General features: G+C 34.0%; 1 protein-coding gene across 17 annotated transcripts in view; it reads right to left on the bottom strand.

The window, feature by feature from the left end:
* The window catches only part of LOC127847287 (uncharacterized), a 382,744-nt gene that overhangs the window by 193,003 nt on the left and 174,431 nt on the right, over positions 1 to 15,310 (bottom strand). For 2 of the 17 annotated variants that reach the window (XM_052379120.1, XM_052379119.1), the window contains exon 2: positions 14,462 to 15,029. The exons of 10 other annotated variants lie outside the window; for them this stretch is intronic. In XM_052379120.1, the coding sequence (XP_052235080.1) occupies positions 14,462 to 15,029 (568 nt within the window). Of the gene's footprint in view, positions 1 to 5,978; positions 8,123 to 12,225; positions 13,301 to 14,007; positions 14,032 to 14,461; positions 15,030 to 15,310 lie in introns of those variants that run through there. 5 more of the 17 variants (XR_008033898.1, XR_008033899.1, XM_052379102.1 and 2 more) reach the window with 4 other exon arrangements.

The raw sequence follows: 15,310 nt of genomic DNA, 5'->3' as shown, positions 1-15,310 counted from the left end.
AATGGCTTATTTAATGAATACATTTTTATGCACACTGTCTCTTTGCACTAAAGTTTCAGGCAGAAAAATATCAGCGACTGGCCATCGCAGTTCTGGGCGTGTTACGGTCCATTCTGTCGAGTTCACCCAACGCAAAGTTCCGATTCTCGACCCAGATCGGTTACAGCCGACTGTTGGAGGCCCTCAAGAGTCTGGGTCAGCCATCACAAGATCTGCTTCTTGCTGTACTGAGTCTGGTAGGTAACTATGGAAACAATATGTGGGCTGGTATTGTTTAGATCCGACCTGTGTGAACATTTCTGATAAAAATTGTGTATGCAAAATCCAGTATTTTCTGCTTACCATGGGATAAAGTTGTATTAAAATTAAATTTTATGAATCAATAATTTGTGTAAGTTCATTCTTGATGTTAACTATAATCAACTTAATTTGTATTGGATTTACTATTCATATAAAAAAAAACGGAATAAAATAAATGTTTCGTCAAATTGTAAGTTAAGCATCAGATGTTTCTGTTATATGAACATTAATTCGTTGTGTGCTGTAAAATCATGACTATTTGTGTGACATTAATTTTTCAGTGAAGTCTTTAATTAACCAATCCACGCATTTAATACAAATATATCACACAATTACCGATTACAATTTTTTATTATCTTTTTACCAAAATCTGAAATCCACAATTGTACGTGTCCGTTATTAGTAATGTTGTGTAAAACCACGTAATTTCATGGCGACAAATATAAATGATTTTACAATTATACTTTGTGCTGCTTTAAAACACTAATAAATTTGCCAAGGATTATCAAATCTATTTGCATTTTATTAACTCTTATTTTAAGTTAAGTCTCAGATGTTTCTGTAATACGGACCGTTATCTGTTCTCTATGACATAATGGTCTCTTGCATTCAAGGTTGTAGAAGGGCCCTACAGTGAGGAAGGCAGTCATCACATGGCCAACTCCCAGTGTTCCCTTGTGCTCATCCAATGGCTGCCCGACATTCAGTCACATGACCTCCAAACATGATGGCTGACGAAGTTGCTATGGAGATTGTGTGGGTCGGACCACACTAATAAAATGAGTTGCTGCAAGGCTGGCATGATTTCGTGTATCCTCACCGTGCTTGTTCGAGAACAGCAGATTAATTCTGCTGCAGTGGGTAAGTTGTTGACATTCCTCTGATGTTTAGTTTTACCCTGTTTATTTGGCTTGATGGCATCAAAAGCTTCAGGCTTATTGAACGCTATCCTGGGTAGAACCAATACTTGGTGTCTTTGGTGAAGATCTAAAGAATGCTCTCTTAGTGGGGAGCAAACCCATTACATCCTGGTCCCTAGACAGATCCACTATGCCATGGCGATTTATTATGATAAAAAGATACAACATAGGTTTGCCTCCATATGTCAGCCGTGCATCTGTAAAACTGAATCCCAAAGTTTCTCAGTGAAACTATGAATATTTATTTAGGGCACTTTTCGAGGACTATGACGATGTGTAGTTCACAAGAGGCCTTAGATCAGTAGGCTGTTACTTAAAAAAAATTAAAGCACTTTATATTACAGGACATCTGATTGGTCTATTAGAAAGCCTTGGCAGCCATTCAATGTCATAGATTTGCTGCGAGGTTCCAATTCTAAGCTTGCACAAGCTTCCTCCGCAAGCTTGCTGCAAGCTTGCCGCAAGCATGTTATAAAAGCTTGCGATTTTGGTTTGGGAACGATTTTAATTCAACAGGTGCCCAATATGCGAAACCCATTTACGCCTATCAACTTTAACTCTTTAATATTTTACGCACAAATATGGTCATATTTTAAGGAATACAACTGTATGTGCTGATTAATGCAGTTGTAGTGAAGAATTTGTGCATGTAATACGAGTTTTTTCGTTTTTTAATGGGTATGAGATGGGTACAAAATTTCGTTTTTTTTCCAGACTGGTTCGTACCAAAAGTTCAAAAATAGCAAAATCAACAGTTTTTAAAGCAATTTCAAACAATGAATGTTAAAATAAAATTAATTATTGATTTGAAATAGTTTTGTTTTTCAGGTTAAAAATATGCAGTTGTATCCAAAATGAAATTCCCTGGTCCTACATGTCAGGCAGTTGGCATCCGCTGTGAACATTGCAAAAACTTGACTCTTTGAACAATGGGTTAGTGATGGAAATATACTAATTTTGCAAGAAAGAAAAGCAGGAGTGTTTGTATGGCCTATCAGAGAGGATACACAGACTGTAGAGAGAAAGATCATTCTTGATGTTTTCGACCTGCCAGAGTGTATAAGATTTTGTTTAGGTGTTAACTATACAAGTCTATATAAATCATGTGACCCCTGATCAATTTTGACCAAAGGGACATGATTTGAACAACTAAGTAATTGAAAACCACACGCACTATATCTTTATATTTTTTAATACAGTAACTTTGGTGATTACAGTATTTTGAACAATACTGTGCAACATGTTGAAGGGACCGTCAACCGCGATTGATTATTAGTTTATATTGATTAAAATTTCACGACTGGTATATTACATTACTTGAACAAAGTTGTTAGTTTTTCATATTTTCAGTATCTTCGATAATAAATTTTACTGGGTACAAGTACCAGGTAACTACCAGTTTACTATAAATAATGCAAGTAGTTTTATCTTCATTGTCACGTGGTAAACCCAGAAATGCAAATTGTGCATGCGTACATGTAGTGAGTTGAATACATTATATATATATATAATGATCAATCTACTTGCGTTATTTATAGTGTGTATATCGTTATGTCAACTATTTTTCGCAATGTACTTTTCGATTTCAAATCGCGAACTTTTATTACCGAATATTCTGAAAAAATGAACTTTTTTCAAGTAATGTAATACACTAGTCGTGATATTTTAATTAACATAAACTAATAATTAAAAAAAATACGGTATTTTAGAACTTTCTTTTTTCGTCAATCGCGGTTGATGGTCCCTTTAAGCGTTTTCAGGCAGCCAGGTGACAATAACAGACCGCTGAAAAGCTTTATTAGTTTTGAAAGAAATGCTGTCTCAAAACTTTCCCGAAGATCCACTATGCAGAACAAAATTTCATGCTTTAGATTGAGCGAAGGGCCTAGGCAACCCTTCCGACCCATATGATGTTATTCTATAAGCTGACATTGTTGAAGAAGTTTTCGAAGATTTGCTAAGAACTTGACTCAGTCACAAAGAAATGCTAGGTCTTCTTAAATGTAGAATTTGTTATAATATAAGATAATAAATTATTTTTTGTAATTTCATTTTTTATAACTTACACAGTCTGTGTGAACATTTTGCTGTGAATCTTGCAAGATGCTTTGAAGGATGTGATATTACATGTATTTTAGGAATCAAGTTATAGTAACATGCATGTGAATATATGATTATTGTAAAAAGAAGACTTTTAAAATAATTTTATGAACTTTTATTGCACAGATTTTATTAACACTGTTACCATATTCGGAATTAGTTATGAGCGAGATAATTATTTCTTAGACAGACCGTGTGAACGTTTCACTGTGAATCAAATCTCGTATAATGAATTAACAATGGGTCATGCAGGTGAATAAATACTTAATGCGAAAAGAGGACATTTAAAAGAATTATGTGTATCATTATAGTCTAGATTTTATTAATACCTTTTACAGATTTGATCATTACTAATTATTTGTGACAGTAATACAAAATTCACACAATTTATTTTAAAAACACAATCATTTGTTATTTCCATCGATCTGTGGACAAAAAAAAATGAAATAATGACACAACTAAAAATAAACACACAATTTATTATACATAGCATGCATACTTTTAAAGCAGTTTTAAATGGAGTACGCACAAGCTAATCAGGGACGACATTTTCCGCCTTAATTAGGTTTAAAAAAAGACCTAAAATGAAAATTACCATAAATACCAAAAAACATCCACCATTCTTCCAAATTGTCATTTTCACTGAAATCAACAAAGAATTAATATATTTTTATTTCACAACTGATATTTGAATAGCCATGGCCATCCTAGATAAGGTATTTTTCAGCAATGGTCTAGTATTACAAACTTACTTAAGTCAATATTTTGACTCAACTTTCAGTTTTTTTAACAATATTTGCCATGAGTTTGACCATCATGGTCCATTCGGTGTTCATAAAAGCATTTTTGAGTATAGAGTCAGACTCAACCATGTGAATTTTCATGTAACTAAGATAGAATTGAGTTTGTTCTTTCTCAATAGTCAGCAAAGTGGTTACTCAAATTTCATCATTGGAGTTGAGCACACAAACATGTTTTTGATACTTGGCCAAGGTGCCATAGCGACTGAGACAATCTTTGAGGTCTAGTTTAAGTGTTCTTTAACACCCCCCCCCTTTTCAAATGTCGATGAATCATGCTTTGGGAAAATAGGGCTTAATGCCATGTGCGTAAAGTGTCGTCCTTGATAATCCTGTTCAGTTGAAAGGAAGTCCCTTCTAAACAAAAATACAGTCTAGGCAGAAAATGTTGTCACTGATAAATACACTTGCTAATCTGGGACGACACTTAACGTAAATGCATAAAGCCCAGTGTTTCCAGTACAGGGATCAGGTACATGTATTACTAAACAAGCTGCCATATAATCTGAGACAAACTTAAGAGCCTAATATATTTGTTTTTTAAATGAACCCCCAAAACCATGCAAATAAAAATCCTGTGTATGATTTTCCTGTGTAGAAGATCCTTTCTGTTTTGCGCACAGGCTAATCTGGAAGAGCACCTTACGCACATGCATTAAGCCCAGTTTTTTAAAGAACAATGCTCATATCATAGAGGAAGATATTTTGATAGTGTATAAATCCAGCTAGGAAAAGCCAGACATGCCTTAAACATAGCCTTTGCAGTGTTTGCAATGCTATCCTCATTACTGTCTCATGCTGTCATGTTGATTATTGAACTGTCACAAATGATTATGAAATGACAACATATTTTAGATACCAAATTTATATATTAGCGAGACATTGGAAAAACAGGGATACATGCATTAGCATAACGTGTCGTCCCAAATTAAATAAAGCCTGTGCATTCTGCACAGGCCACCCAGGGAAGACACATTCTGCTTTTATTGAAATTTTTGTTAAAGGGAGGTCACTTCTACGAAAAAAATTGTTTAGGTGGAAAGTGTGTTCACAAAATAAGCATCTTTGTAGTCATTTGATATGAATTCATCTAAATTTGATGTTGATGTTTATTTGTAATAATAACTGATAATGTTCAAATTTGAATAAACAATTTATCAAGTTAATGTCGTGTGGTTTCTTACTTCACAACTCACTTCCAGTAAAAAGTCAACAGATGTGTGTTCATGTGAGTCTTGCTCTAGAAAACAGACTTAATGTATGAGCGTAAAGTGTCATCCCAGTCTGTGCCATCTGCACAGGCTAATCACGGACGACACTTTCAGCCTGGAGTGGTTTTCATATAGATGATACTTCCTTTTAAATACAAATGCCGTGAAAGGGTCTTCACTGATTAGCCTGTGCAGACTGCACAGGCTAATATGGGACAGCACTTTACACTCATGCAGTAAGCCAAGTTTTCCCAGAACGGGTAGTTTCAAAATGTGCCCCCACATTTTCTCCCATGTTGGCAATACCAAAAATGTGTCATAAATAAGACAGTTTTTTGAAAAGATTAATACATTTTATTCTGTGACAAAACTTTGGTACATATTGAATTTGATGCTTTACCAGAATAAACATAGATAATAATTTGTACACATACTGTTTACTCTGTATACAAACAGATGCCAACAATAATAGATTGATATCACTTGCACAGTTATCTAATGAACAACTTTAATTTGCCTTGAAGGATATTTGTTGTTTATTTGGGTTTATATTTTTGTTAGCAAACAAATTACAATTTTTATACTGAGAAAACAGGGTACTAGTAATTAATTTAAATATAATCTAAACACCACCAAAACGTGTCACTATATTGTCGGAAAGCTTACCTATACAAAAACAGAGTTTATAAAAAATTTAGAAACAGTTTAATTGTATTAATAAATAATACGAATAGAAAATTAATTTTACTAGCAATTTAAACATTCATGTATTTTAAGGAATTTAAAATAAATGTAAAAAACATTGGAGAAGAAAAATGAAATGAAGATATGTATGCTGAAACAGTGTTAATAACCCAAGAAAATACACATACGATATTCAGGTTTTTGTTTAGATTGTCTCTAGACACAGTCTTACTGTAGACAAACATATTGTGAAATCATAGCTTCAATTGGAAAACAAATATATCAGATAAACAATCAGATTTGGTAAATATGGACAAACATTTTAGAATGCAAAAAAAAGAAGCATATAATGAACTTTAGGTAGGCAAATAAGTTTAGATTATGATACAATTTGTTGATAAGAAATATCCTCATTTTATAAATGGAAACAAGCCCAAAAATAGGTTCAGGCTTAGAAATTAAACTAACCTTACCATATACCTATAGATGTTTTGTTCTTAACCAAATTTCATGTTACAAGCAATTCGACTGTTAACATCAAATAAAAAGTAAACAGTGATTCGATCCCGCATCTGCAAAGGGTGCATAATAACAAAAATATATTTCTAACAATCATTTGGATTACTAATTTTGCATTATATATACACAATCGTCTTTAGGAGTGGCATCTTGAAAGACTTAGTATAAAATACCACAATAGCCTTACAAGTAAATATATAAAGAGTGTAGTTAACAAGTCTGAAACAAATCTGCCTAAACAAATAAGATTTATCAATGTATTAAAGCGAGGGTAATTCTTAATCACACTTATTTTGTATAAGCCCCATTCATAATCACAATTACTTTGTATAAGACCCGACAATTACAAACACTTACCTTGTATAAGCCCCGCACTTATTCATACTCACTTTGTAAAAGTCCAATCTTAATCACACTTACTTCGTATAAGGATCCACACTTAACCACACTTAATTCTTAAAAGGCGCCACCCTTAATCACACATACTTTGTATAAGGCCCCACACTTAATTTAACTTATTTTGTATAATTCCCCACACTTATTCACACTTAATTTGTATAAGGTACCACACTTTATCACACTCACTATGTATAAAGCCTCACACAGAAATCATGCTTACTTTGAATAAGGCCACATATTTAATCATGCTCACATTGCATATGGGCCCACACTTGATGACACTTAATTTGTGTAAGGCCTCCCTCTTGATCACATTTACTTTGTATAAGGCCCCACACATGATCACACTTACTTTGTATAAGGCCCCCACTTGATCACATATACTTTTTATATGGCCCCACACTTGATCACACATAAGGTGTATAAGGCCCCACACTTGATCACATCCACTTTGTATAGTGCTTGGTATAACTTTATATAATGCATATAAATTGTGATATGAAAAGAGTCAAATAACACAGCCAAATTCAACAAGAAACATGTGAACAGAAAATATATGAACAATGTATATACATATTTGTATACTTGACTATTTCTGCCATTGCAATGGCTCTGTATATGTGTCAATATTATATATCAACATAAACACCTGAGCATCGTTCTGGAAAAACTGGCAATCCACACAGGCGAAAATCCAGTTAAGACAGAAAGTGTCGCCCTGATTGACCTGTGTTGACTCGACTGGCTAATCTGGAAAGACACTTTACATACATGCATTAAGCCCCGTTTTCCCAGAGCAAGGCTCATATACAAATGCAACAACACCATTGTACAGGTGTGTTATGGCAATATTTTCAGGTAGCATCATGAATGAGTAAAAAATGTGGCCTCTAAAGTGGTATCAAGGCTATTTTATGAATTAACTTAGTGATGGAGTTTTTTGTACATGTGACCCAGATTTTAACTCGGCCTAGATAATGACTACATGATTACGATTTGTCACCATCAGCACTCCATGTTCAGGTTAAAAGAGACCTTTTCATGTTGTGGTAAATTGACAAAGTGAAAAAAGTTGATTGGGATTCGCAAATTTTCGTTTTAGTTATGATGTATGTGAGAAAACAGTAATACTGAACGTTTACCATGCTCTAAAATAGCCATTATATGCATCTTTTGACGATTTAAAAACCTGAACATTATAAAGCGGTGCAGCGCGAAACGATTAAATAATTCGGAGAGTTCTGCTGTTGTCTTTATATTTTGTGAAACTACGATGATTGCTTATATAAAATATAAAATACATCAGTCATTGTATGAGCACGGATGGCCGAGTGGTCTCAGTGGTAGACTTTTTCTCCACGACTCCAAGGGTTAGTGGTTCGAGTATTTTTTAATTTTATTCTTGATGTTTACTGGAACAGTGTTTTAGACTTGTTAGGGAGCCAATCTTTAATATACCTGTACAAGCATGTAATTGTTATCTTGGAATATATCCAACTTAATTAAAATTGATTACGTTGTATTTCATTACTATTTATAACCGGAGAATTCATTCCAAAAGACTAATGGTAATCAATTTATGTTTATTGCATATTATTTTTAATAAGATCAATTAAACTGGTTCTTACTATTGGTATTTCTTAAATGTCATGCAGCTACTTAATTTCAGGAACAACACTTTCCACTTGAATTGACATTTTTGTTTAAAGGAAGTCTCTTTTAAATGCAAATCCAGTTTAGGTTGAACCTGTAGTCTCTGATTAGCATGTGCCAACTGCACAGGCTAATCTGGGATGACACTTAAGACACATGCATACGGCCTTGTTTTCCCAGAGAAAGGGATATTTGCGAAATGTCCCTCAGCGATAAGTTCTGTGATTTCTATAAGGCAATCGCTTTTGTGTAATGAGTTCCTAAGTGTGTTTTGTAGAAAATTCTTTTGAGAAATGTTCAAAATCGTAACTTGAAGAGAAGTTTTTAACGTTATCTCTTATCTGAAGCATTGTGTTCAATATTCATATGATACTGTTGTTATTCCATGAATTTAACATGAACACATCCAAAAATTTCAGACAAATTCCTCATTTTTGTCAAATATAAGAAATAAACGTATTTATGTGTTCTGGAAAGTCATTTGTTAAAAAAACACACATATCGATTCATGCCAACGAAGGTCAATGATTTTACAGTATGCTGCTGTATGCTCATTGAAAAATCTAGTACTGTACTTTTGCACTCAATATATTTACTGGGTTATGGTATGCTTAAAAAAAGAAATCTGTGAATAAGTACCTTTTATGCTTATTCTAACCATTGATTACCTTTCATGCTATTTATAACCATTGATTACCTTTCATGCTAATTCTAACCATTGATTACCTTTCATGCTAATTCTTACCATTGATTACCGTTCATGCTAATTCTAACCATTGATTACTTTTCATGCTAATTCTAACCATTGATGCGTGACTTTGGGCATGCACGGATCAATTGAGCCTCGTTCTGGGACAAATAGGCTTAATACATGTGCTAAAAGTGTCATTCTATGTTAGCCTGTGTAGTCTACACTGGATAATCAGGAACCACATCTTTACGTTTATGGTTTTGTTAAATGGAAGTATCTTCTCACTGAAATTTGAGATAAGGCGGAAAGTCTTGTCCCTAATGAGCCTGTGTAGACTGCACAGGCTAATCTGGGACAGCACACGTGCATTAAGCCTTGTTTTCCCATAGCAATTCTCATTTTAATAGAAATATCTTTGTAGTCATTTGTTATGTATTCATCTTTATTTGATGTTGATGTTTTTTATATAATAATTATTGATTTTGTTAACATTTGAATAAACAATTTATCAAGTTGATTTCTTGTGGTTTCTAACTTCACAACTCACCTCTTAGGACAAGTAAAAAGTCAACGGATGAGTGCTCATGCGAGGAAAACGGGCGTTATGAATGAACGTATTAAAGTGTCATCTTAGATTAGCATGTGTCGATTGCACAGGCTAGTCAGAGACAACACTTTCTGCCCAGAGTGGATTTTCATTTATATGAGACTTCCTTTAAATGAAAATTTCATAAAAGCGCAAGGTGTCATCACTGATAAGCCTGTGATGACTGCACAGGCTAATCTGAGATGGCACTTAACACTCGTATAATAAGCCAAGTTTTCCCATTTTGAGGTTCATATATGTATGTGGAGTAGTTTTAGCATGTGCGCCCACATTTTCTCCTATGTCTGCGATACAACAATGTGCCTTAAAATGGACAGTTATTTTAAAAGACATATATTTTATTCTGCGACAAAACTTTGGTACATAGAACACATGATTATATACCAGGATATACATAGATGATTATTTGTACACATATTGTGTAATCCGTAAACAAACAGATGCCAACAATCAAGATAGATATCACTTTCACAATTATCTTATAAGAAAACGTACCTTGAATGGTATTTATTATTTATTTGGGACTATATTTTTTGTTTTGAACAATCTATTACAGATTTTATCTACTGAGAAAACAAGGTAATTAGTCTAAATATAATCTAAACAACACCAATACGTGTCCCTATAGTCATAGAATGTTTACCTTTACTAAAACAGGGTTTCTAAATTTTTGAGAAACAGTTTAATTGTATTAATACTTAACACGAATAAAAAAATAATGGTACTAACAATTTAAACATTATTTATTTTAAGGAATTCAAATATAAATGTTAAAAAAACATTGAAGAAGAAAAATGAAATGAAGATATGTAAGCTTAAAATATTCTTGCATATTAACAGTATAAACATAGAATAAAGAAAATACAAAACGATATTTAGATTTTTGTGGAGATTGCCTCTGGACACAGTCTTACTGTAGACAACAATATTGTGAAATAATGGCTTCAATTGGAAAACAAATACATCAGATTAACAGTCAGATTTGGTAAATACATGTATGGACAAACATTTTAGAATGCAAAACAAGAAGCATATAATGAACTTTAGGTAGGTAAATAAGTACAGAATATGATACAATTTGTTGATAAGAAATATCCTCATTTTATAAATGGCAACCAGCCCAAAAATATGTTCAGGCTTAGAAATTAAACTAACCTTACCATATACTTACAGATGTTTTGTTCTTAACCAAATTTCATGTTACAAGCAATTTGACTGCTAACATCAAATAAAAAGTAAACAGTGATTCTATCCCGCATCTGCAAAGGGTGTATGATAACAAAAAATGTATTTCTAACAATCATTTGGATTACTAATTTGGCATTCTATATACACAATCGTCTTTAGGAGTGGCATCTTGAAAGACTTAGTATAAAATACCACATTAGTCTTACAAGTAAATATATAAAGATTGTAGTTAACAAATCTGAAACAAATCTACCTAAACAAATAAGTTTTTATTAATGTTTTAAATCAAGGGTAATTCTTAATCACACTTACTTTGTATACGCCCCATTCATAATCACAATTACTTTGTATAAGACGCGACAATTACAAACACTTACATTGTATAAGCCCCGCACTTAATCATACTCACTTTGTAAAAGACCACTCTTAATCACACTTACTTCGTATAAGGATCCACACTTAACCACACTTAATTCTTATAAGGCCCCACTCTTAATAACACTTACTTTGTATAAGGCCCCACACTTAATCCCACTTATTTTGTATAAGGCCCCACACTTAATCACACTTAATTTGTATAAGGTCCCACACTTTATCACACTCACTTTGTATAAAGCCTCACACTAAATCATGCTTACTTTGAATAAGGCCACACATTTAATCATGCTCACATTGTATACGGGCCCACACTTGATTACACTTAATTTGAGTAAGGCCTCCCACTTGATCACATTTATTTTGTATAAGGCCCCACACTTGATCACACTAATTTGTATAAGGCCCCCACTTGATCACATATACTTTGTATACGGCCCCACACTTGATCACACATAAGGTGTATAAGGCCCCACACTTGACCACATCTACTTTGTATACTGCTTGGTATACATTTATATAATGCATAATATTTCTGATATGAATAAAGAGTCAAATAACGCAGCCAAATTCAACTAGAAATATGTGAACAGAAAATATATGAACAATGTATGTACATATTTGACTATTTATGCCATTGCAATGGCTATGTATATGTGTCAATATTATATATTAACATAAACACTTGAGCATCGTTCTGGAAAAACTGGCAATCCACACAGGCGAAAATCCAGTTAAGGCAGAAAGTGTCGCCCTGATTGACCTGTGTTGACTGGACAGGCTAATCTGGAAGGACACTACATTACGCCCCGTTCTCGCAGATCAAGGTGCATTAAGCCCCGTTTTCCCAGATCAAGGTGCATTAAGCCTCGTTTTCCCAGATCAAGGTGCATTAAGCCCCGTTTTCCCAGAGCAAGGTGCATTAAGCCCCATTTTCCCAGAGCAAGGTGCATTAAGCCCCGTTTTCCCAGATCAAGGCTCATATACAAATGCAACAACACCATTGTACACGTGGCAATATTTTCAGGTAGCATCATGAATGAGTCATAAATTTGGCCTCTAAACTGGTATCAAGGCTATTTGAAGAATTAACTTAGTGATCGAGTTTTTTGTTGCATGTGATCCAGATTCAAACTAGGCCTAGATATTGACTAGATGATTAAGATTTGTCACCTTTAGCACTCCACGTTCAGGCTTAAAGAAATGACAGCCAATATTCATAAATTGAGTGTGATTTTGATGTCAGGTAAATAACATAAATTATTCTTTTAACTAAAATCATTTTAACGTGTTAAGTGAAATAGAAATACACAAAGAATGTTCATAGATTTAACAACTTAATACATTCATAGCACTTATAATGTTCACATATACTTTTTATAAATACTATCATTGTTATGGTACCATATCAATATGCTCTAATTGTAGAACAGCATATTATCATGGCCAATTTAAATAATCTGAATAATAAAACAAGATGCTTGTTAAAAAACACTATAGTGCTTTGAACACCTGGATGCTGTTGTTTTTCAAAAGTCCGACAATTATGCAAGAGGTGTGTCTGTTGTAGCAGATTGACCATGGGTCACCCATTCCATCCTTCTCCGTAGCAAGAGTGGCCAGCTTCCTTTTTCCCTCACTGTCCAACTGTATGATATAGTAGTTGGGGTAATAGCCTCCACATACCAGCACTTGCCCGGAAGGTGTCACATTTACACGAGCTGGATAGTCCAGTGCTGGGTCAGTAAAGGTGACCAGGACTGACCCATCCCTGGCCAGGATAAGAAGCTCGTGCTTGGAGTAGTTAGTGATGTACAACTTGTCCCCTGTGGGACTCACAGCACAACTGTCTACTGCAATACAGAGTAGCATCAAGCAATTAAATAATATGTATAGCAATTGATAACAAATCTCGCTAAAACTGTATTAATTGTATATTGTTAAATACAATAAATTATGCAACAAATGATTAAGGTCTGCATTAAAATCCAATAAAAATCATTAACTAGGTTTGGCAGGAAGTTTTGTTCCAGTGCTTTGTTTTTGCTCAATGTTTGGGATGTTTGCATGTGACTGGTGCTTCAAGAATTGATGTCTACAACAACAACACAGAAGGAAATATTTACACTGAAAAATGTGTCAGGTGATATAACTACATGCAGTAATTATAGATTATCCATACATATACACAGGATTGCAATGTTAATGAAACATATATTGAGATATTTTACATGACAATCATACATATAAGTAACTTTAAAGTATTTTTGTTTCTGAAATTTAAATATTATATATAGTTTCTTGATCAATAATAAAAGACAGTTGTTTTCTTAACAAGTCCATACTCAATTGTTGAACATTTCAAATACACCGAAAACTATTGACTAAAGGTAACAGTAATTTAAAAACACATTAATGTTCATTTATAGACATGTCATACACTGAATGAACTAAACGTGACATTGCATTCTTAACTGTGGCTGGAATAATGCAATGATGCTACATTCTATAGCTTTGTATTCAACGTAAAATATAAATGTCATAATTTTGCTATTCTTACCTGTCACTGACAGTGTCAGATCACCTGATGTATCCTCATACATCTTGCTGATAAATTTCCCACTGAGTTTGTACATGTACAGGGCAGTACCAGAAGTAATATACAGGTCTCCTTGGTGGAAAGCAATACTTCTACAAAAATGTTGTAACTGAAGCTTTTTCCCCATCACCAGCTGCCTGTTGTTTACTGTGATGAACTGGACCTCATAACATGGACAATTAAGAGTCACAGCCACCTCACTGGGTGTGATCTCACACATACCCCATGGACTGCCAGTAGCACTCCAGTGACTCACCACCTGGTACTGCTGGTCAAGAAGCTTGACATTCGCATTATCACTGTCTACAACCAGGACCTTTCTGTCTGGTAGAACACAGATGGCTGTGATACTGTATATTTGTGAATCACTTGATATGTTCACATTGTGTTCAGACTTACCCTGCACAGTGATTACCTTGTTTGGATTCCCTTGTCCCATCAATGTCTGAGTACTGTGTTCAATCTGTCCAAGACCAGACAGTTTAGACAAGTACTGTATAATTTCATGGTTAGGCTGGAATGTTATTGAATCTTTAGCCTTAATGGAATTTTCCTTCAGATAGGTTTCAGACTGCTGTATTTTATCCATGCATTTCCTGTTGGCTATAAAGGATAGTTCCAGTTTGCTTTTATCACTTATATCCTGTATTGCGTCTCGAAGTTGTTGCAATTCATCCCGAAGCCTGATACATTTGTCAACAGCAATTTTGGAAGAGGCTTGTAGTTTGGTCAGAGTATCTTTCATTTCCTTCAGTGTCTTCTGTTCTATTGTGTCTAAGGCTGAGTTTATTTTTTGGCGAGTTTCCTGTATCGTGTATAACTGCTCATCATATGAACTTTGAACATATTGAATGCTAGCCTCTTGGTTGTATTGAAGTTTTTTTATTTCTTCCAGAATAGTTTTGAAAGAAACGGACAGTTTTTGAAGGTCTGTGGACTGACCTTTCACTTTGTCGGATATAAGAGTTACCTTTTGGCAGAGTCTGAAAGAAAAGAGAATTAAAAACACTGTAAACTATAATTAATACTAAAATATTTTCTTTAAAGCTTTGGTATGGGAATCTTTAAGTACTTTGGCAACATCAGAATGAGATTGATTATAAAGTCCAGCATTAAGAGTCCAGCAATATATTCACACATATGGCCAGTTACAGGGTCTCTGATTTAGAAATAGGTCATGGGGTTGTATCTCCATACCCTTTTTTTATCCGATATTAACACAAATTAAGATATATAAGGGTACCTAATATATTATTATATATAA

Source organism: Dreissena polymorpha, chromosome 10 (genome assembly GCF_020536995.1).
Source record: "Dreissena polymorpha isolate Duluth1 chromosome 10, UMN_Dpol_1.0, whole genome shotgun sequence".
Taxonomy (NCBI): Eukaryota; Metazoa; Mollusca; class Bivalvia; order Myida; family Dreissenidae; genus Dreissena; species Dreissena polymorpha.
Note: the sequence above shows the minus strand (reverse complement) of the source record. Positions and strands in the feature narration are given on the sequence as shown.